We start from the raw sequence: 20,510 nt of genomic DNA, 5'->3' as shown, positions 1-20,510 counted from the left end.
GACGGCTGTTAGTCCCATTGGATTCGTTCTCGGGCTCCACAAGAGATAAGACACCCCAACTATAGCCAGGAGGAGTTGCTCTGCAGTAGCCTTCTGTGGACGACCTTTGTGCCAGCTGTGAAATTTGTGGGTTACCTGTCCTACTACAAGCGCCGGGAGCGGGATGGGCCAGTGGGCACCGTCTGTGACCACATTCAAGTCGGTAGCTTGCCCTCCGCTCCATGCCGCTTGTCGGGTCAGGGCACTCGCTTCCTCTTTGTCTAAGGTGTCAGATCCAAATTCCACTATTAATCGTCCTAACCACATGGCCAAGGTTTCTTCTGGTTTTATTTTAGATTCTCTACAAAGTTCCTGAATTTCTGGTCGGGCGCGTGTGCGAGAGATAACAGTGGTACGTGTAGTACCTTCTTCATCCGCAACATGCTTCATCACAGCTATCGGGCGAGCTGCGGCAGAGAGAGAGTTAAATTCTTCATCTGGGAGCGTTGGGTACGTCCCTCCTCCCATTGACCCCTCCCCGTGGCAAGGAGGCGGGGCTGTTGGGAACAACGTCACCTCAGGGGGTGGAGTCACTAGGTGGATCCCCACCGGGTCTTCTGAAACTCCGCCCCTCCTTTCCGGGTTCCCCGGATGGCTCACGCTTCTTTCGGCGCCATTTTCTGCTAGCGGCATCATGCGGCCGGCGCTTCTGATAAGCGCCGCTCCGGAGCTCTTTGCTGTCCGCTCCAGCGACTCCTTACCCGCCATATGCATCTGTGCCTCTAAATTTGCGTATTCCCTTAGTAGACCCGCTACTGTACGGAACAGCACATTCATCATCTTTCCCTTCTTCCATTTAGTTAGACCCCATCTCAGCACATGACAGCCCTTAGTTTCCAAATCCTCCCGGAGCTGAATGAGGAGCTCATGGCCCCGCGACTCAGGCACCAAATCCGGACAGTTGAACCAGTCCGTGGGGGTGGGTTCCCCTCCTTCCCTTAAGTATCGAATGCATTGAGCAAACTCCTGAGTGGGGGTCAGCTTTTCTGCCTTCCGCGTTTTCACCCTGGCTAAGGATATGGTTGAGGTTTCCTCCGGAGGTCGATAATAGACCCAGTCGCTCCCCATTATGCATCCGAACTCCCCAAGGGATAGCTTAGTTCTCCATTCCTTCACTACGGCTTCTTCCCTCTTTACGGAGAAGTAACCATCAATATTTCTTTCATCCCCTTCTACCGCCTGGTGGTAAGCGATATGCGCCCATAGATCGTTGGCATTCTCTACGTGGCGGGTCCCAGTGCGCCAGGGGCAGCACCCGATTAGGTTCTTCTCCATCACCGTGCCCTTTAATCCCATCCTCGTCCCCATGTCTCGGACGGCCAGAGCCGACTCGAGGTGATCTAATAATTACTCGTTCGTTGGGCAGGCTGGTGAACAGAGAGGCGGACAAAGCTTAATGGTTGTAAAACTTTACTTACACCGCTTGTGGTTGCGACGCAAACGGTCCGGTCGTCTGAACAACTATGTTAGTTGTTCCGGCTGGCAAGGCTCAGGCTAGCTCATCCGTCCACAAATCAAGCCGGCGGGGAAAGGGTACGTCTGGGATTGCGCTCGGCGACGGGGAGAAGAATCGATAGGTGATCAGGCTATCGATCAGCTCAGCCGCAAGTCAGATCTCTTTTAGAAGCACTCTGCAGCGTGCTCAAAGTTCTCCAACTTGGGCGGAAGTCGTGCAAAATTTTAAAACGGCTAGCAAGCCAATTACTAGCTGCCACGTAGGAATAATTTAGAACTGGCCAATAGCGAGGCACAAATTTGCATCCGAATGGCGGGAACCCTCTTGCACCGGGGTTTCTCTGTTGCAACAGAAAACCTTTGCTTTGCAAGAGGCTCTCATGTGGCAGGAAAATTCCATCGTGCCAAGGCACCAAAATCACTGGGTTGTGACACTGATATTAACTATACAGATACCACTGTATATTCTTTATAATTCTCCACCTAGAAGGTATTTCTACTTCCCTGCGACCATTTTAAAAACACATTTAAAATACCATCTGTGCAACAATCAGGAAAAAAATATATTCTGTTAAGATTGATCTAGTCTATTATAAACACTGTATATCTAACAGACTTACCTTCAACAGTGAGGTGCAGACAAAAGGCTGTTTCCTGTTGATTGGTGCTGTGCAGAACACGTACCTTGCTCTTAAATTTAGAGGAATGTGCTGAATCATATCTGCTACAAATTTGAAGTCATCAATATTACAGACAAAGTAGAGTCCATCCACTTGTGAGAGACTCACAAAAATATCCTATTTTTTTTTAAAAGTAAAATACAATTATTAGTTGAAGTTATAACAAAGGAAGGCTGTCAGTATTCAAATAGTCTAGCCAACGGTTGGTAAGGTCTTTTGAAGTCTGATTGTATTGAAAAGACAGTTTTAAAAATATCTAATTTAACCTATATATTAACTATGTGTATTTGCTCTCTCAACCAGAAGCAGGAGAGAGGGCTTAATTGTTCATTAAAAAAACAGAACATTTGAAAAAGTTATAGCTAACACAGTATTATAGGAGCATACAACCCATTCACATATTGCTAGCTGTTTCTACACTAATAATCTGTTGGGTCATGTTGATGAATGATGATAAACCTGCAAGATATCCTTTGCAATAAAAAAAAAAAAAAAATATCTAATTCAATCATTTAACTATTCCTAATTTTGCTTTAGGATTTGAGATCTACTACAGGAAAATGGAAGAAGTCACAACGTAACTAAAATTCTACAAGAGATTAAGATTGTTTGAAACATTCTTTTGTGGGGGTGGGGCAGGGAACATCTTAGAAAGTAGAAAAAAAAGCTTAGAAGTTTGTGCTCTTCCTCTATTAGCATGAGATTTTTATAGAAGCCTTTGTGTGGGTGCAATAGACCCTATTACAATGCAGCTAAGATTGGAAATTATACTTAAATAACTTAGTACTGTCAACTAATAAAAACCTTGTCACACCCTGACAATTCTCAGATATTTCGGAGTTTTTCTAAAATTCTGGTCACCTTTTTGAAGAATTTAATCTAAATGATGTTTTTAAAACACAGAATTAAAGGTTCCATTAGCATTTTTAAAAATATTTAGGTGTGCACTTTGAAGAACATAAATTAATTCACTTCTCATATGAGCTAAATTGAAATCAAATAGGGATAGGATCAAATGGTTCCAACAGAATACACATGACCATTTTTTAAGCAAAGACATCGTCTCAAAGAACAAAGATCATAAGAGGAGAAAAAAAAGCAGCAGCTTCCAGACAGAGCAAAATCTAGGTAGCCAGTTTTATTTTAAAGGAATTTCCACAAATATACTGATATATATTTTAGCCAAACAGCTGTATCCACATTTCTAACAAAAAATGTCCTCTTAATGGAACATAAAAAGTGGTTGCTGCAGCTAATGCTCTTGCGTGCGCGCGCACACACATACAGAGTACCTGGAGACTTCCTTATCCTTAGTGACATGAAAAGTGTTTATACGGGCAGAAAGAAAAATAAATTGATTGATAAAACCCACAAAGCAGCAACTTGGCTTTTGAGTTACACTGGATTGTTGTAAAACAGAACATACGGTAGAGATGCTAACTATTTCTCTGCTCACTATTGTAAAGTTTATATTCTATTTCAACATTTAAGGGTTTTTAAAGGTGACAGCTATTTTTTTAATAAATCAAATCAGCCTTACAATGAGATTTGACAGAGTGGCATCGGGGAGATGGTACGCAAACAATTCTATCTGCTCAGCAGTAGGATGTAGACCAGCTGCCTAAAGGGGAGGGGGGAAAAAAAAAAGAATTTTCACTAAATCTTCATTAAAATAAATAAATAAATAAATAAATAAACAAACAAACAAACAAACCTTTAAACTTAGTGTCTCCGAAAAGCAAGTTCTTGCAAGATAAAATGCAAGTAATCAAAGTATTCCCAAGAATTAGCCACACTAAACTACTGTGATGAATTTGATGAAAGACAAAGTTCAAGCAGAGAGAAATTGTGAAAAGCAGGCTCAGCATGAAAGAGACATGCAAATCTATGGAACCTGCAAGTGTCCCCCACATTCAGAGTCAAGACAGCATTGCACAAGTTGCTTTTCTAACTTAGATTTAACAGTGTGCAATACTGGACAAGAATGTACCAATGCAGTTTCCAAGTACGTCGTTAAAATCAGAATATTAAGCCATTTACCTGTATAGGGTCCACAGGCCTATTCAAAATTTCTTTCAGAAGCCTAAGATCATCCCAATGCATTGTAGTTACTTCTCCTTCCTTGAACACAGAACTAAATCTTCCAGCTCTGCCTGAAATTTGTAGAGCCTGAGAAGTAGTAATTGCTTGCATTTCTTTTTCTCCTTTTTCACTGATACTCGGCTTTACTAGAGAGTTGAAAATTATTCTTTTTATACTCCTGAAAGTTTAAACAAACACAAAATAAATCCAGGCAGGGTCCTTTCTTTGTGAAAAGTTGTTAGGTCTTTGGATGATGGATGTTATTTTAATGTGAATTTAGTCTTCATGACAAGTGCAATTTAGCCACAGAATAGACACAGCATGGGAACAGAAATGAATTACTTACTTTGCCATCAATCTGTTCTAGCAGAAAGGCAAAGGGCAATTATATTTCCATGTCCATTCAGTCACTGGCAGTCTCAGAATCCAATAATTACCACATCATAAAAAAACCTACAACATTTCAAACTTGGTACTGACAGCAGATTTCTGAAACGATTCCCCACCTTCAGCTAAATCCCATTCCCAATCAGAACCTGCAAGACCAGGTCTAAATGATCAAAACTACTATATTTACTCAGATCTGGCAGGAGGTTCTCCCCGCTGCCCCATTACAAATGGGGGAAAACCCTCATCTTAGATTCAACTATGGGCCAGGCAAGCAGCTGTTGCAGTTCTAGAGGGAGCCAGGGTTGCTAATGTAGCATGGCAGGGGGTGCAGGGAGCAAGGGGAGCATGGGGCTGTGGGGAGCACAGGAAAGAGGGACACAAAATGGGAGGGAGCGGGAGGAGGAAGGAGAGTGCAGAGTGGTGGGGAGAGCTGCACCAGCTCCAGCCCCAACTGGGGCCAGAGGCCAGAGCCAGACTGGGTGTTACATGCCCTCAGGGCACAGAGTAGGAAGCGGACTGGAGGGAAGGGCACTATGGGCAGACACCAGAGGGGGACAAACAGAGGGGCAGGTACAGGTGGCAAGTGGTGGGGAGGAAGGGGTGATAAAAGGCCTGGGGCAAGCTGCCTGGCCCCCAGTCACTGCCTTCCTTGCTGTGGCAGTGGTGAGTGGGATGAAATGAAGAGGACCCACCAATAACTAGATAGTACTGGACAGATAAAAATTAAAAAACACATTTATGATTTTCCATGTCTAGAATCTAATTATGGGGGTTATCTTAAATTTGAAGTCGCCTTGAATTGAGATAAATATGGTAAATCAGTTTGATAAATTTTATTATTAGATCTAACCAGTCAAGTTAATCACCACATTGTTCAGACATCTGTGCACATAAAAGGCACTTAACACTTTATCCACAACTGGGAAAAACAAAGCTATGTAACATATTAGTCTTAATTTGTTCATAGTACTTACAAGTTGAGCCCCATTCCAATTGCATCTGTAGCAACTAAAATTTTACAGGGATCATCAGGGTCATTGAATTTCTTGGCTTGGGCAAGTTTTGTCCCTAGAACAGAATCAGTAATGGGTACATTTTAAGTAGCTGAATTTTCCCATCAAAATAAAATGTAAAAATCACTATATCCCCACATTAGATGTAATTTAACAAAACAAGAAACGGTTGAAGAATCAACATTATTTTTTTCTAATTTTCCTACAGCTGTGAATCAGTCCCTCCACAAACTAATCAAAATAAAATAATGTATTTTTGGATTTGTGCAAATAACATAGGTCCAATTCCATTATTATAATGCTGGACAACGGAAGTCAACTTGTTACTAGTTCTAACTCAGCATCTAGATAGACAGATGGAAATATTTTAAGTCTTTTTAGTAAATGTTTTTCATAGGAGCAGGAACAAACAGGAGTTTCTCTTTTTAAAAGAAATAAAGTTAGTATTTTACCTGGTGGGAGACTGCCATATATGACAGCACATTCTAATCCTTGAGCTTCAATCTGTCGACTCACAGAATAAATATCAGCCTTACTAAAACAAACAATGCAGTCACCAGGACGAAGGTTATTTAAAGATTCTAGGGCATAATCCAGCACAGTTACAGGCGTAAGTCTCTTGTAGTTTCTGACCTAGGATTAAACAGTGGTTGTTAATGGGAGACGCAAATTCTTTGCAACATTTGTAACATCTGGAAATTTTACTCAGTCTGTAATCAGAACCCCAAGATTCTAGAAGTGCCTCATTATCCCAGTAAGGCAAGTACCAGGAAGACAATAACAACTGCTCTTTCTGACGTATGTTCCTTTTGCCATCCAACCCAAAATGGACCTCTCATGAGCATTTCCAAAGAGAATACTTTAAAATGTTTACAGCATTCAGAAGTTACAAACCATTTTCTAGCACTGAATTGGGTTACACTGCAGGCATACTAGTTAATTGCGACAACATCAATATCCAGGAAGAAAGAAATGTCTAATACAGGAACTATTCAAAGATTATAGCTACCATCATTTTGCAAAACAAGAGATTTCACAAGCCACTGATTGGGCAAAATTTCTGCTGGATTCTCCCAGAAAGGTTACCTGCAAGAGCAGGATTTATATTTGTAAAATACTAGAGAAGACTCTTTCTTGCCTGACAAGTGATTCCATGAAGGTGGATAAATGGAATTCATCTATTTCTTTTCGATAATTTTTCCCTGGAGATAAATCCACTTTCTACTGTTTGGTTTCTTAAGGGAAAATATATAACAATAATGTGACATGAGCAAAAGGAGGGCATTGCACTCTACAAAAAGGGAAATATATGAAGTCACTGCAGACATATAGCCCACCCTCTTGGAAAATCAAGGAAACTAAAACACCCACTGTTTCCTTATTAATGGTATAATTCTTTTTTTCCCTCAAAAGCGTTAGTGTTGTAGCACTTCTGGGAATCCTCCCGTTGATTTAGAAATTAAATGGAGGCTATATTTATCAAAATGTTAGCCAGGTACAGTGGATCCAACCAGTATTTTCTCAAATCAAGTTTATAGCAGTCACTTGCACTGTTGTAAATGGCATTTAACAAAAAGACATCCTAAAATGTTTTGTACGCAATTTTATGCCAACTTTAAAAAAGTAGTAAATCTACCTCCACTTCCTCTCCTGTTGTATACATGAGCTCTGTTATGAAATTAATAGCAGCATCTTCTCCACAAATGTGAATTTCTGTTGCAGGGATCCCTGAAAAAAATGAAGTTAGGTAAAGAGTTAAAAGGTAAGTGTTTAGACAAATTAACAGAAACTATAACCAACAGATAATTACAAAAACAGACAAAACTACCCAAGAACACATGAATGAATTTTTCCCTTGCTGATTTTAGCTTTCCTCTGTAACCAGCAACACAAATTTACCTGAAGCAAGGTACCAAAATTACCACAGTGCAATGCCTTCAATGGCAGGATTCTTGCTAATTAAATAAATGATTTTAAATCCCAAAAATTAAGTCTCTGCTGACATTCTCACTTTGCAAAAACTCAGCTATTAACAACATGAATGTATGCCCAAGGTTTCATTGCTTCATTTGCAAAGAGAAAAGTAAAACTACCTCTTGTCATCAGCCTTTCGTCATTTTTTTCAAGGATGGAGAAGTTAGAAATTCTCTCATAGATTCATAGATGTTAGGGTCGGAAGGGACCTCAATAGATCATCGAGTCCGACCCCCTGCATAAGCAGGAAAGAGTGCTGGGTCTAGATGACCCCAGCTAGATACTCATCTAACCTCCTCTTGAAGACCCCCAGGGTAGGGGAGAGCTCCACCTCCCTTGGAAGCCCGTTCCAGACCTTGGCCACTCGAACTGTGAAGAAGTTCTTCCTAATGTCCAGTCTAAATCTGCTCTCTGCTAGCTTGTGGCCATTATTTCTTGTAACCCCCGGGGGCGCCTTGGTGAATAAATACTCACTAATTCCCTTCCGTGCCCCCGTGATGAGCTTATAGGCAGCCACAAGGTCACCTCTCAACCTTCTCTTGCGGAGAAGTCCACTAGGACTCCAAGATCCCTTTCCACTTCCGTGCCACCCAGCAGGTCATTTCCTAGGCTGTAGGTGTGCTGGACATTTTTCCTCCCTAGGTGCAGCACTTTGCATTTCTCCTTGTTGAATTGCATTCTGTTGGTTTCTGCCCACTTGTCCAACCTGTCCAGGTCTGCTTGCAGCTGTTCCCCGCCCTCCGGCGTGTCCACTTCTCCCCATAGCTTTGTGTCATCCGCAAACTTGGACAGAGTACAGTTCACTCTCTCGTCCAAGTCACTGATGAAGACATTAAAGAGTATCAGTCCAAGGACCGAGCCCTGAGGGACCCCACTGCCCACACCCTTCCAGGTCGAAACTGACCCATCTACCAAGACTCTCTGGGTGCGACCCTCCAGCCAATTAGCCACCCACCGGACTGTGTAGTCATCCAAGTCACAGCCTCTTAACTTGTTCGCCAGTATGGGGTGGGATACCGTATCGAAGGCCTTCCTGAAGTCTAAGTATACGACATCCACCCCCCCTCCTGTGTCCAGGCGTTTCGTAACCTGGTCATAAAAAGAGACTAGATTGGTCAGGCACGATCTGCCTGCCACGAACCCGTGCTGGTTTCCCCTCAGCATAATTTGTTCTGCCGGGCTCTCACAAATGTGAGCCTTGATAATTTTTTCAAAGACTTTGCCAAGGATGGAGGTGAGACTAACTGGCCTATAGTTGCCCGGGTCCTCCTTCCTCCCCTTCTTGAAAATGGGGACCACATTGGCCCTTTTCCAGTCCTCCGGGACTTGGCCTGTGCACCACGAGCGTTCAAATATTCCCACCAGTGGCTCTGCAATGATATCGGCCAGTGCCTTCAGCACCCTCGGATGGAGCTCATCCGGGCCTGCCGACTTAAAGGCATCCAGTTCTTCCAAGCGACTCTGCACCACCTCAGGGTCTACGCATGGAAGTCTGGCGCCTTGCTGCTGCCTCTCTACAACCCCAGTGAGAGACTTGTCGTGCCCCTCGCTTAGGAACACTGAGGCAAAGAACTCGTTGAGGAGTTCAGCCTTGTCCCCTCTGTCCGTCACCAATTGTTTCTGCCCATTTAGCAGGGGTCCTATTCCTCCCTGGGTCTTCCTTTTACTCCCTATATATCTTAAAAACAATTTCTTGTTGTCTTTTACTTGGGATGCCATCCTCAACTCCATGGTAGCTTTGGCCCGTCTAACCGCCTCCCTACAAGCACGAGCAGAGGAGGTATATTCGTCTTTGGTGATCTCTCCCTGTTTCCACTTTTTGTGCGCTCCCCTTTTGGCCCTTAGGCTGCCCTGGATTTCTCTGGTCAGCCAGGGAAGCCTCCTGGCCCCTTTCCCTCTTTTACCTTGCACAGGGATTGTCTTGCTTTGTGCCCGAAGGATTGTTTCCTTAAGGCACACCCACCCTTCCTGGGCTCCCATCACTTCAAAACTCCTACTCTGCAGTGCGTCCTTGACTAATCGCCTGAGTTCATTGAGATCAGCTTTCCTAAAGTCTAGCACTCTCACCCTACTAGTTACCTTACCCACTTGACGTCTTATGGTGAATCCTATTATTAGGTGATCACTGTACCCCAGATGGCTACCGATCTGTAGGTCCCCTACCATGTCATCCCCCGTTGCCAATACCAGATCCAGTATGGCATTCCCTCTAGTGGGACCATGTACCTCCTGTGTCAGGTGGAGGTCCTGTACACAGGTTAGAAACCTGTGTGAGCGGTGGGACTTTGCTGTCTGTGACTCCCAGCAGATGTCCAGGTAGTTTAGGTCCCCCATGACTACCGCCTCTCTAGCTTTTATGGTCTCCGAGAGTTGCCTCAGGAGCCCTGTATCTATTTCTTCCCCTTGATGTGGGGGTCTGTAGCAGACCCCTACCACCAAATCCCTTTCTCATCCATTCGAACTTTTAAAGGAGGTGATATTTTGAAGAGTCAAAGTGGAAAGGAAAGGTGGGAAGACCACATTCAGAAATGTGATATTTCAGATTTTGAAAAAAAAAAATCAAAGTTTAATGTTGAAAAAATTAGAAAATTCATCTAAAAAATAATTTTCCTGTAAGAAATAAATTTTCTGACAAAATCCCATTTCTATAAGTCAGTCATTTAATGTAAGATTATAGAAATGCTGCATGCAATTACCAACGTTTAAAAACTTAAAATTTTGAAGAATCATCTAAAGTCATAATATTTTAAATAATTATGTAACATTTTTTATGCAAAAGTGTTATAAATATATGAAAGTGATGCTTTCTACTAATTAAACAGGTAAGTAAATGGAGGCAGATAGTGTTAACATAGTAATAAAATGCATTTAAAATTATAATTCAGGTAATATTTACAGAAACAAAAGTAAATGTGACGAATGACATTAGATAAGCAACTTTCTGTAAAGAGCCCTTTCTATAAATTAAATTTGTGAAAAATCAGTGCTACAATATATACGTTGCACCATATGTTTATATGGCAATCCACATACTTTTAGCTAGTTTATGGCAATAACGGCATACTTTCAACACTGACAGGCATACCTAAAAGTGCTCGGGTCCAGGCCCATCCTCTAGCTGGATCTCTGATCATCTGAATTTCATCTATGACAGCCACTTCACCTTAAAAAAGAACGATCAAATTATGATGATTCACTAGAGGAAGGCACCTAGATAGCAACACTACATCTGAAGGAACATCCAGCCCCAGCAGTGCTCCATCCTTCTTAATTCATCCACACTACATTCCAAGATAGTACTAAGATGACCTGCTCCTCATTCAACATTCATAAAACAGTGTTAAAGATAGTTAAGAAATCACCAAGTTAAAATTAATAAATACAGAATATGCATGATGATAATGAGTTGCTGAAGTTAAATTTTCCCTAGAGGTTTAAGCACTGCTACATTAAAGATTGCTATGTACTGTATATGAAAAAAATTAATACCTACAAGGTATGTTAACACTGCACATCTCAATAGTGCAAGCAACGTGGGCAGCTTGTTTGCCTTCTGGATCAACACATACACGTTCTTCTCCTGTGACTAAATCACATGGCACATTCTATGAAAATTAAAAGAGTCAATGTTAAACTCCTTTCCTAAAAAAAGTAACATAATCCCAAACAAGAAAGGTTGTGAAATAAGCCCAAGTATGTTACATTTTTAAATACACAGTAAAAATGTTTAAATACACAGTGTAAAATAAGAACAATGTTGAGCCAGGCAGGGAGGAAGTTGCAGCTGGGCAGCTCCTGCCCCAGCACACAGGGATCCAGCTCCCAGCCACCTTTCACCCACTCAGCCACCTAGCACAATGAGCAGCCACCTGCAGGTGGAAAACAGCCCTGCTGGGAAGCTGTGAACACTGGCTGGGACAGCGCCAATGGTGGGCATGGGGCAGGCGTGGGTGGGATCACAGTGGGGTACCACAGGGGCAGCCACAGGACATATGAGGAGTGGAGGGAAGGCAGCTAGGAAGACCCTGCACTGCACTACCCAGGTGTGCTCTGCTGCACGTGCCCCCAGTTCCCTCACTCCGAACCTACAGCCAGCTCCCAGGACCTAGTACACAGGCAGCCCCCACCACACACACACAACATAGAAGAATAAGATTATTTTGAGCTATTATGCAAATCACCTCTATATACATTACTCAAAAAAAACTTAAGTCAGGACAAAAATTATTTCTTGAAATAAAATTAAAATACATTACAGCAGATGTTTCATTTTTATTATTTTTTTAATCTATAATTTGTTAAAATTATATCTTCTTAAAGATTTTACATATGGAGCCCTCGACAGCTCACCAAAACTCGTTAAGTGGCCCATCAGCTGAAATAATTGCCCAGCCCTGTTATAGAGTATGGGCAGTTGGGGCAGGAGGCGTTATGTTGTACTGTACTGTATTGGTCAATTACAGGAGGTGTGAAAGGACAAGGGAAATGCAAACACTGTTACATTGGATCAAATATTATTGCAATCCCTATGGTCCTGCACTTATAAAAAGTCATTTGTTTTCTTTGCTTTTTGTTTTTTCCTTTATTTTTAAAAAGGTACTGATCTTAATTAAATGGTTTTGGACATATTGTATAACAGAAGTTATCCAAATACAGGTATTCCTTATATTAGGCTGCTCTGACTTACATTTTGTAAGTAATTAAGTTCTATACTGAAGAAAAAATTCAAAGAAATATTGCTTATTTATGGAATAAGATTATCTCTTTTTCTCCTGGATCACCATTCCTGAAAAGTATCATTACATCTTTGTTTTCTTACACCAATCCCAGAATGAGATATGTTTTAACATCAGTAATAATATATACCAATGACACTAACATTTTTGGACCCACAGGCCTGATAAATGGCGCAGGGATAGTTCACAGGCCAGATCAGGCCATGTGCTAGCATTGGGCCCTGCACTGCCCTGACAGCTTGAACTAGAGCACAGGAACACAGCATGTAGGGCTTCCCTCCAGATACGTGGGGAGCCCCGCAGGCTGAATTACATTATGCTGGTGGTCAGATCTGGCCTGTGCCAGGGGTTGAGCACTAGGGCTGTGTGAAGCTTCGATAGCTGATTTAATTCGGAAGAGATTTGGCCCAATTTGGGGACTAAATCTCCAAATCCGAATCAAAACAGGAGACTAAGTAAAAGCTCCAACTCAATTTCAAACATTCGAATCGATTCAGAAAAGCTTCAGAAAAGATCTGACCGATTCGGAGATTCAGCTGTAAACAGGCAGCTAACAGCTGCCTCCAGCTGGTAAGTCTGTCGGGGTTGGGAGAGGGAAGGGGCGTGGGGGAGGGAGGGATTGGGGCTGGGGACAAGCTGCTCAGCCAGAGCAGGAGGGACATTAAAATCGGGGAGGGGGGCAGGGGGTACAGAATGCAGGTGTGGCAGCACTGGGAGCGGGGGTTCTGCCAGGCTGCCTCCTGCCCCTCTGCCCCACACTGTTCCATGGGGTGGCTCTGCCATGAATGCCCAGAGGCCCCAATCACCATTCCTGCAGCCAGTGAGTGAGGACTTTAAGTGCCAGGAGGCTGGGGATGGGGCCAGGTAGGGCAGCCATGGGGGCTTCTCCGGTGGCTCCCCCCACCCAGGGAGAGGCAGGCACAGTCAAAGGAGCTGGGGGAGAACCTGAAGCCACCCAACTGTGCCTGCCTCTCCCCGGCCAATCCAATCACCGAATCTCTCTGAATCAGCGCCAAATTAATTCAGGACAGTGATCTATTGAGCATCCCTGATGCAAACCCTGCAGTGGCCATGAACTTTTGACTAAAGTACATTTTTAGTTCCACAAATACACTAACAAGAAACACATATCCACACATCATACTGTTTCTCATTACTTATTTAAAAGGAAATGTTGGATCCTTGGGGCTAGAACTTCCTAAGAGATCTAACAGGTTAGAAACCAGCAGCATGATTACAAGCTTGCCATTGTTAAAGAATCACTGAGTTATCAGAATGCTGTACTGAGATAATTAATACTGAAAATTCGTAAGTAGCTGATATAGCAACCTGTAGCTGATATAGAAACATATGAAGTATTTTAAATTAATGCTTTGTAACAGCTGTAATATTAGGCAGCTGCAAACAGGCTAGCAAAAAAAAAAAAAAAATCTGTGAAAGATGTTAGAGGCAAATCAACAGTACTAATGAAATCAAATGAGATTCCTGCACAAGGAATCCAAAGTAACATCATGATACTATCTTTTAAATCTTATTTTCTAGAATTTGGGATAATTTAGTGAATGTCAACTGACATTCATGTAAAAATTAAGACAAGAAGAGAGAAAGTCGCTGAAGCATGGGCATTTGAACAGAAAAGAAAGTAACTTAATACTGTATAAGAAAAAAAGTTGCCACTAACTAAAGATCATTGTCCTGTCTGGAAGATCATCTTTAACAGAAATACTTCCCTGTAACTGCATCTAAGAAGCACCTGAGGATATTCCATCTTCTTCCTGCCTTCTGTCAAGCCCAAGTAAGTACGAGTCAAGACATGGTTTACTATTACGTATCATTTTCTAGCTAAAGCACATCTTCAGTTAATACTCAGACTGCTTTAAATAATGATGACCAACGAAGGTAACTTATTTTAAATAAGCTTTTGTAGGTTGCCAATGACAATTTCTATTTTATTTAACTGAACCTGAATTAAGTTGAGACAAACATTGACTGGGCATGTCAAAAAGAACCCTAACTCTGTCCTCAGGTCACAGCCCATGGGTGACTTACTTAACACAAGATCACAGGCAACCAGGGCTATAGTCGCTACATGAAAAACAAATCAGCAAGGGCCTGAGCTACTACAACGTAGGAATAATGGGCAATAGACTACATTACATGGATGAATGCAATGAAACAATGCTTTGACACTATACTGTCCCATTCTATACCTTTTATGCTGAAGGTGCAACACTGGTATAAACACAAACTAATAGCATCATAATAGAAACTACACTGTCACACACTCTTCCAAAGTTTTTTCTAAAATTATTAAGGTTATTAAAATAAAATGGTTTGCATAGTACCATGACAGTCCCACAAATGCACATAAATATTATTAAACATACTGACAGCATCATTACACTTTCGGAAGATCTCATGGGCCAGCAGTTTTAATGGACCACAATATATTCCTGATTTTGCTGACAAATATCGTTGGATAGCATGGTATGTTTTTCCACTATTTGTAGGGCCAGCATGGAAGACTATCTTTCTTTGAATAGCCCTGGCTTCTGGATACCTAAAATACAAAACATATATAGTTTAATAAACAACAAATTTAATTTGATCTTTCACCCAAACTGTCAATCAACTCATTTTAAAATGCCAATTATTAACATTGACATATCCTCCTACCCTTTAATACTGAACAAATATAAAGAGGTTTTAACAATCTGTCAAGTACTAGTATCACACTTGTGCATATTTTTATTTCAGTTTTCTCTTTAATTGTAAAATGATCACTTAATACTCAAGAAATAATTCCTTTATTGTCTTACTATTGCATCTTTTCTTGTTTACTTTTTAGGTCCTGAGGTACTATTTACTGAATAAGATAGGTCTGTGAAGACGCAATTTCCATTTAAAAGTATATATATCACTTGAGAGGGAAAGACAGAAGGAAAGGGTGATGTGGCAGTAGTTTCACAGGTGAAGTCATTTTTATTTTCTTCTTAAACCACTGGCACAGTGCTGAATAGCAACAGACATCACACCAAGGAAGTCAAATTTCCGGCACAAGGAAACTGTGAAAGCTGCCTAAGAGCCAGGGTAGAAAAATTATTTTATGAACAAAAGGTTCAAAACTTCTACAAAAATAGCCATTCCCCAGAAGATGGTTCTTGCCCACACTGGACTCTCTAAGAAATGTCACCATCACTCTTGATTTCAAGCTTCTGCCCATTCTTCCAAAGTCATTAACTATCAAAGACTGGATAACCACAGATATGAGATTAGTATCTACCTTAGAGTTGGATATTAACTAAACCAAAACCAATTAATCAAAAACCTGGTGACCTCTCAGCCATATATTATCTCCAATTTGTACTGGTACTGACAATCTTAGCCCCAGTATTTGTGTTCATAACTAACCACAGCACTAAGCACATCCTCCTTAGAAAAAGTGAACTTCCTAAGAGTCTTCTGCAAGGAGACTGCAAGTACTAATAGAAGCAATATGAAATTCTGCAACATATAAAAAGCACTAACCAGTTAGGTGGCCATCTTAAGTCACTGATTTTGCGCAGATCATCCATGCAGTCCAACATAGGAAAGATCTGTTTAGCATGGTTCAAGAAAAATGGAAAGAGGTCATCCACATGACCTGAAAGACAAACACTGTTAAGAATCTGCACACTTGCTCATCCAAAGATAGGTTAATTGAACAGAGATTAATAATACTATCCAACTCGTGCATTGTGTTTTTCATCCATACATTTCAAAGCACTCTACAAAGAGGCCAATATTATTTTTCCATCTCACAGCTGGGAAAAGACAAAGTAACATTACAACATGGACTTAAACCTATAAGGCAGACACAATATAATGTTAAAAAAAATCCATCAATACAACCACTTTGGTAACTCAAGTCTTCATTTTAGATACCTGACAGATTTTTAAAGGCATTTGGTATGAAATGCTCTCTCTGCCCTGCAAAACTTTTTTTTTTTTTTTTTTAATCCTTAAATCACCTGCCTACACTGGAACAAATCCACATCCTTTCTTTTTTTTTAAAGGGTAATTATGAAAGCAAGAAATCCCCCCCTTCCAAATGCTAAGAATAGCACATAGCGTTGTGGTCAGGTCACTTATCCAGGAAAACCAGGCTTAGGTCCCCAAACTTCCAATATGCCAGGGGAGTACCCCAAACACTGAGCTAAAAAGTCAGTCTCTTACATTAATATTAATTCAGAGAAAGAAAACTAGAACAGTACTAGCTAGAGAAACTGAGACCTTCAGTCAAGAGCAGTCTGTTGATGATAGCATTTACTTGTGATGGAGAAGACCCAGGTTCAACTCATTGCTCTGCATCAGGCAGAGCAGAAACTTAAAAGCAGACATTTTGTGTTCTAGGTCAGAACTCTGACACCTTCCCCTCTCATCCTCAAAACTTAATCTGAGCCCAAGAAACTTCTCTCTCTCATCAGCCAAAAAAAAAAATTTAAAAAAAGTCCCACAACTTTGCACATTAGCATTACCTTCTAAAAGTTGTATAGAAGCATGTTAGAGTAAAATTAGTTCCTTGAGGAGTTCTTCAAAGATATTAGTTACCACTGAGTATAATAAGACATTTAAAAACAATGCTAGAAAATAAGTTAGATTCATAATTTGACCTGCTACAACCAGCAACCTGGCTGACATGCAAGACATGATGGGATCTGATGCATGATCCCCACAATCCTGCTTGCTGCCATGCCACACACGCATAGCAGAAGGCATGGCTGTAGAAGTGAGTATCAGATCCCATCAAGTCTTTCTGATGTTGCAGGGGGAGCCTCGGATCATGATTTTGGGCTCCTCCTGCACCAGCAAATAGCAAACTCCTGTGGCTAGGAGGCCCATCAAGTGTACTCCAACCATGGGGGCACATCCTGATCAGCTGATAGGACTCCCAGGCATGGGCCCAGCCTGGCCACATGTTCACTTAATGGCATACTAGGAACCAGCCACAAAAATTATTACCCTTTTTTTTTTTTGTGTAAACACTTTGTGGCTTATTCCTTGTTTCATCACAACATTAATTGTATTAACCTATGGCTGGGTAACAATTTAAGACATAATTAACTGGTTAATCACTTCTTAAGTGTAACGTATGCCAGCAGCTTTAGAATATATTTCAAATGCAAAGAGCCACTATCATATTTAACACTTGAACAATATCACCACTTAATGAAGCAATATCACCTGCTTCTGTAGAATATGCTTTTTAAAATAAAGAAAAAAAAATCTATTTGTGCTCCTATGAAACTTCTACAGCCATCAACTACCATTTCCTCTTCATGGGCACAGACATTTTATATTAATCATCATGAGCAAAGCAGTAAATGAAGTGAGTATACCCTCTCTAACTTTTGCACTGACAAAAGCAAAGTAATACAAGAGGAAGAGCAGCACACACACAAGCTTTTAAACCCAACAGTACAGCAGAATGCTCAGAAACCATCCCTAAAGACCACCAAAGGAGTTGCACATCATAATGGATGAGATAGAGAAGTTGACCACCACTGTCATCAGCTTTTTTCCTCAAAAAATTTAACCAGTGCCTATACACCTGAAGATAGACACTTGGGACAAACTTGGTGAAAGGGACACCATACAGGATAACACACCAACAAGGTGGCCCAAATAACAATAGGTGCTAATTGGTACTAAATGACCAGCTCCCTCTTCTCACTCCTCCCATGTTGGAGAATATAAGGACAGGGAGCACCTTCCTGCATCAGGTGGAAGTGCTCCATTTTTATCCCCACTATAAAAAACAGAGGAGGAAGCAAAGAAAGAAAAGAAAAATATTTTTTTTTATTAAATAACAAATACAAATAAAAAGGCACTGTTTATACTTGCCTGCACCACAACATATATCATTTAGAATAATATGTACATCAGCACTCAAGGACTGGGACTCCAAGATGTATTTCCTAAAGCTTACAAATGCCTGGTGAAAGAGATGAGCTGCAGGAGTAAAGAGGGGATGGGGGGAAGAAAAGCTCAGTGTTAGATTTAAAATACTCAACAAAAGATTTAAAGGAGTTGACATAAGTAACATTTCTTCAGTATAAGCGCTACCAATAAGCCTAATATACATTTTTTCAATGAACATCATTTTTTTCAAAATCCCAAGAAGTAAAACAAAATCCAAGCTATTCAACAGCAAAATGGCAGCACATAGGTCAGTTATTCTACTAGGAGAGGGGAAAAGCCACTCACAAGAAGCATCCAGTTACCTCTATTTAAGAAAAAATGCTGCATACCAGAAATATACTCTCTCTTACCATCCAGTCCATTCTCTGCTCCCAGTCTCTGCATTTCTTTCCTTTTGTAAAACATATTTAATTTGTTCAGAACTTCACCTGTAACAGACAAAATAGCATTTCTTGCTTCAGCTAAAATGCCAAATTTACCTTTGCTTAAAAAAAAAACAAATAGAAGATTCCAGAATGTTATTCAACTCAATAATCAAATGCAAGGAATTAAGCTCTTGTAAGATAAACAATTTCAAACATTATTTTTGTAATAGGGTTGAGTGTTGTTCTAGGTATGATGGAAATGTATGAGGGGCAAGAGGGTTTTTTGTAGTACATTTTATTGGATCTAAAGAGTATAGCCTGCCTGAAAGCTTGTCCATCATCTTTCCCAACTACTCAGTTGGCCCAATAAAATGTATTTTCATTTATTTGGTTGCAACTGATACTTAAGGCACATGCCAGAAATGGCAAACTTGTCAATACAGGTCACAGGAATTACCATACTGGATCAAATTCAGCTAGCCCTTCTCTAATAGTTCAAAGGAAAGGCACAAGAAAATACATAGTAAGCAGTCAAAAAATTGAGGGAAGTTTCCTCATACTTCCATTAATTAGCATTAGATCCTGATTTGACAGACGATGGTTTACAACACTGAACCATAGCCACTTACTTCCCTAATAGTCTTTTGGCAGACTTTATCAGAGGCTTTATTCAAGTCACTTATTTCTTCTTTGATCAATATTTGTAACAGTAACAAAGTAAAAAGCCCAATCAAAGAGAATGAGTTAGTTCATTTCCAGGTATTTTTGTTTGGGGGCTTTTGGGGTTTAAGTTTCAGGAAATAAAAAAGCTATTTACATCAGGGTAGGGGCATCCCCCTCCTGCTGGGAGGAGGCAGAATTTACAAGTTCTACAAGGTTTGTGTGAAATTACTTCTGAGAAAACAAATCTTTAAGATGGGTTGATCTGAATGGCAAAGAAAGCCTGCAGTAGTTAAAGTCCCCCAAACCGACAGAGAAGACAACGCCCAAATCAGTTAATGGATGGTACATGGAGACGCACGCTATCACGATGGTTACCCTCCCCTGTAGCAGTACAGCTCCATGGGAGCTCTGCTTCTTAGGGCAAGTTCCACTTTGCCCGCTGCTATTGAACAGCTAAGATCTGCTCTCCACCAAGATCAGATTTAGTATCCCCCACATCTTCTCAGGCTAAGAGCTGGTTTTGTTTTGCTTTTATGATTAGAGAGATCTCTCAGGCCTCCTTTTTACATCACAAAGCACCAAAAAATAGTCCCAAGTCAGTTTGCAGAGAAGCCATTACAGCTCTGTGTCTCAAAAAAATAAATAAATAAATAAACATTCAGTCTGGATAGTTATTAGGTAGAGGATGCTTTCTAATATAAGATACATATATCTCTACTGAAATCCAGGTTATCTAGTAGATGCCTGCCAACAAAGTCTCCTGGCTGACATTATGGCTGTTATAATTTGTGACATGATATTCACAAATAACAGCCAATCAGCCACACCTTAGAATTACTGTGGGATACTTCCTTGCCACAAAGAAGTGTTTCAACAAGTAATTTTATTGTGGTTGATCCACCATTTTTATCCAAGGATGAACTATTTTAACATCTGGCATGTTATGATTTGTCATATGATGCTCACCTATGAGGTGCAAAAAAAATGTAGTCTCTAACACAACAATAGTTGCCCAGGAAGCTAGCAGGCACGTGTTGTCCCTCCACTTTTCTTGTCCAATTATTTTGAGCAGGTACAGTATTACTAAATGGTAAATAAAAAGTCTAAAATGGAAGTGGCCTTTATGCCAAGCAGAACAGATCATATGGAGAA

General features: G+C 40.8%; 1 protein-coding gene across 2 annotated transcripts in view; it reads right to left on the bottom strand.

Moving 5' to 3' along the window:
• The window catches only part of SUPV3L1 (Suv3 like RNA helicase), a 39,099-nt gene that overhangs the window by 7,930 nt on the left and 10,659 nt on the right, over window positions 1-20,510 (bottom strand). For both annotated transcript variants that reach the window (XM_019484381.2, XM_059729889.1), the window contains exons 2-13: window positions 18,681-18,758; window positions 18,253-18,360; window positions 15,898-16,012; window positions 14,761-14,929; window positions 11,127-11,238; window positions 10,719-10,796; window positions 7,296-7,387; window positions 6,112-6,292; window positions 5,621-5,714; window positions 4,215-4,434; window positions 3,715-3,795; window positions 2,115-2,291 (exon numbers count right to left, since the gene is read on the bottom strand). In XM_019484381.2, the coding sequence (XP_019339926.1) occupies window positions 2,115-2,291; window positions 3,715-3,795; window positions 4,215-4,434; window positions 5,621-5,714; window positions 6,112-6,292; window positions 7,296-7,387; window positions 10,719-10,796; window positions 11,127-11,238; window positions 14,761-14,929; window positions 15,898-16,012; window positions 18,253-18,360; window positions 18,681-18,758 (1,505 nt within the window). The remainder of the gene's footprint in view (window positions 1-2,114; window positions 2,292-3,714; window positions 3,796-4,214; window positions 4,435-5,620; window positions 5,715-6,111; window positions 6,293-7,295; window positions 7,388-10,718; window positions 10,797-11,126; window positions 11,239-14,760; window positions 14,930-15,897; window positions 16,013-18,252; window positions 18,361-18,680; window positions 18,759-20,510) is intronic.

This window comes from Alligator mississippiensis, chromosome 6 (genome assembly GCF_030867095.1).
Source record: "Alligator mississippiensis isolate rAllMis1 chromosome 6, rAllMis1, whole genome shotgun sequence".
NCBI classification, from domain to species: Eukaryota; Metazoa; Chordata; order Crocodylia; family Alligatoridae; genus Alligator; species Alligator mississippiensis.
The sequence above is the reverse complement of the archived record's forward strand: the minus strand, read 5'-3'. Positions and strand labels throughout refer to the sequence as shown.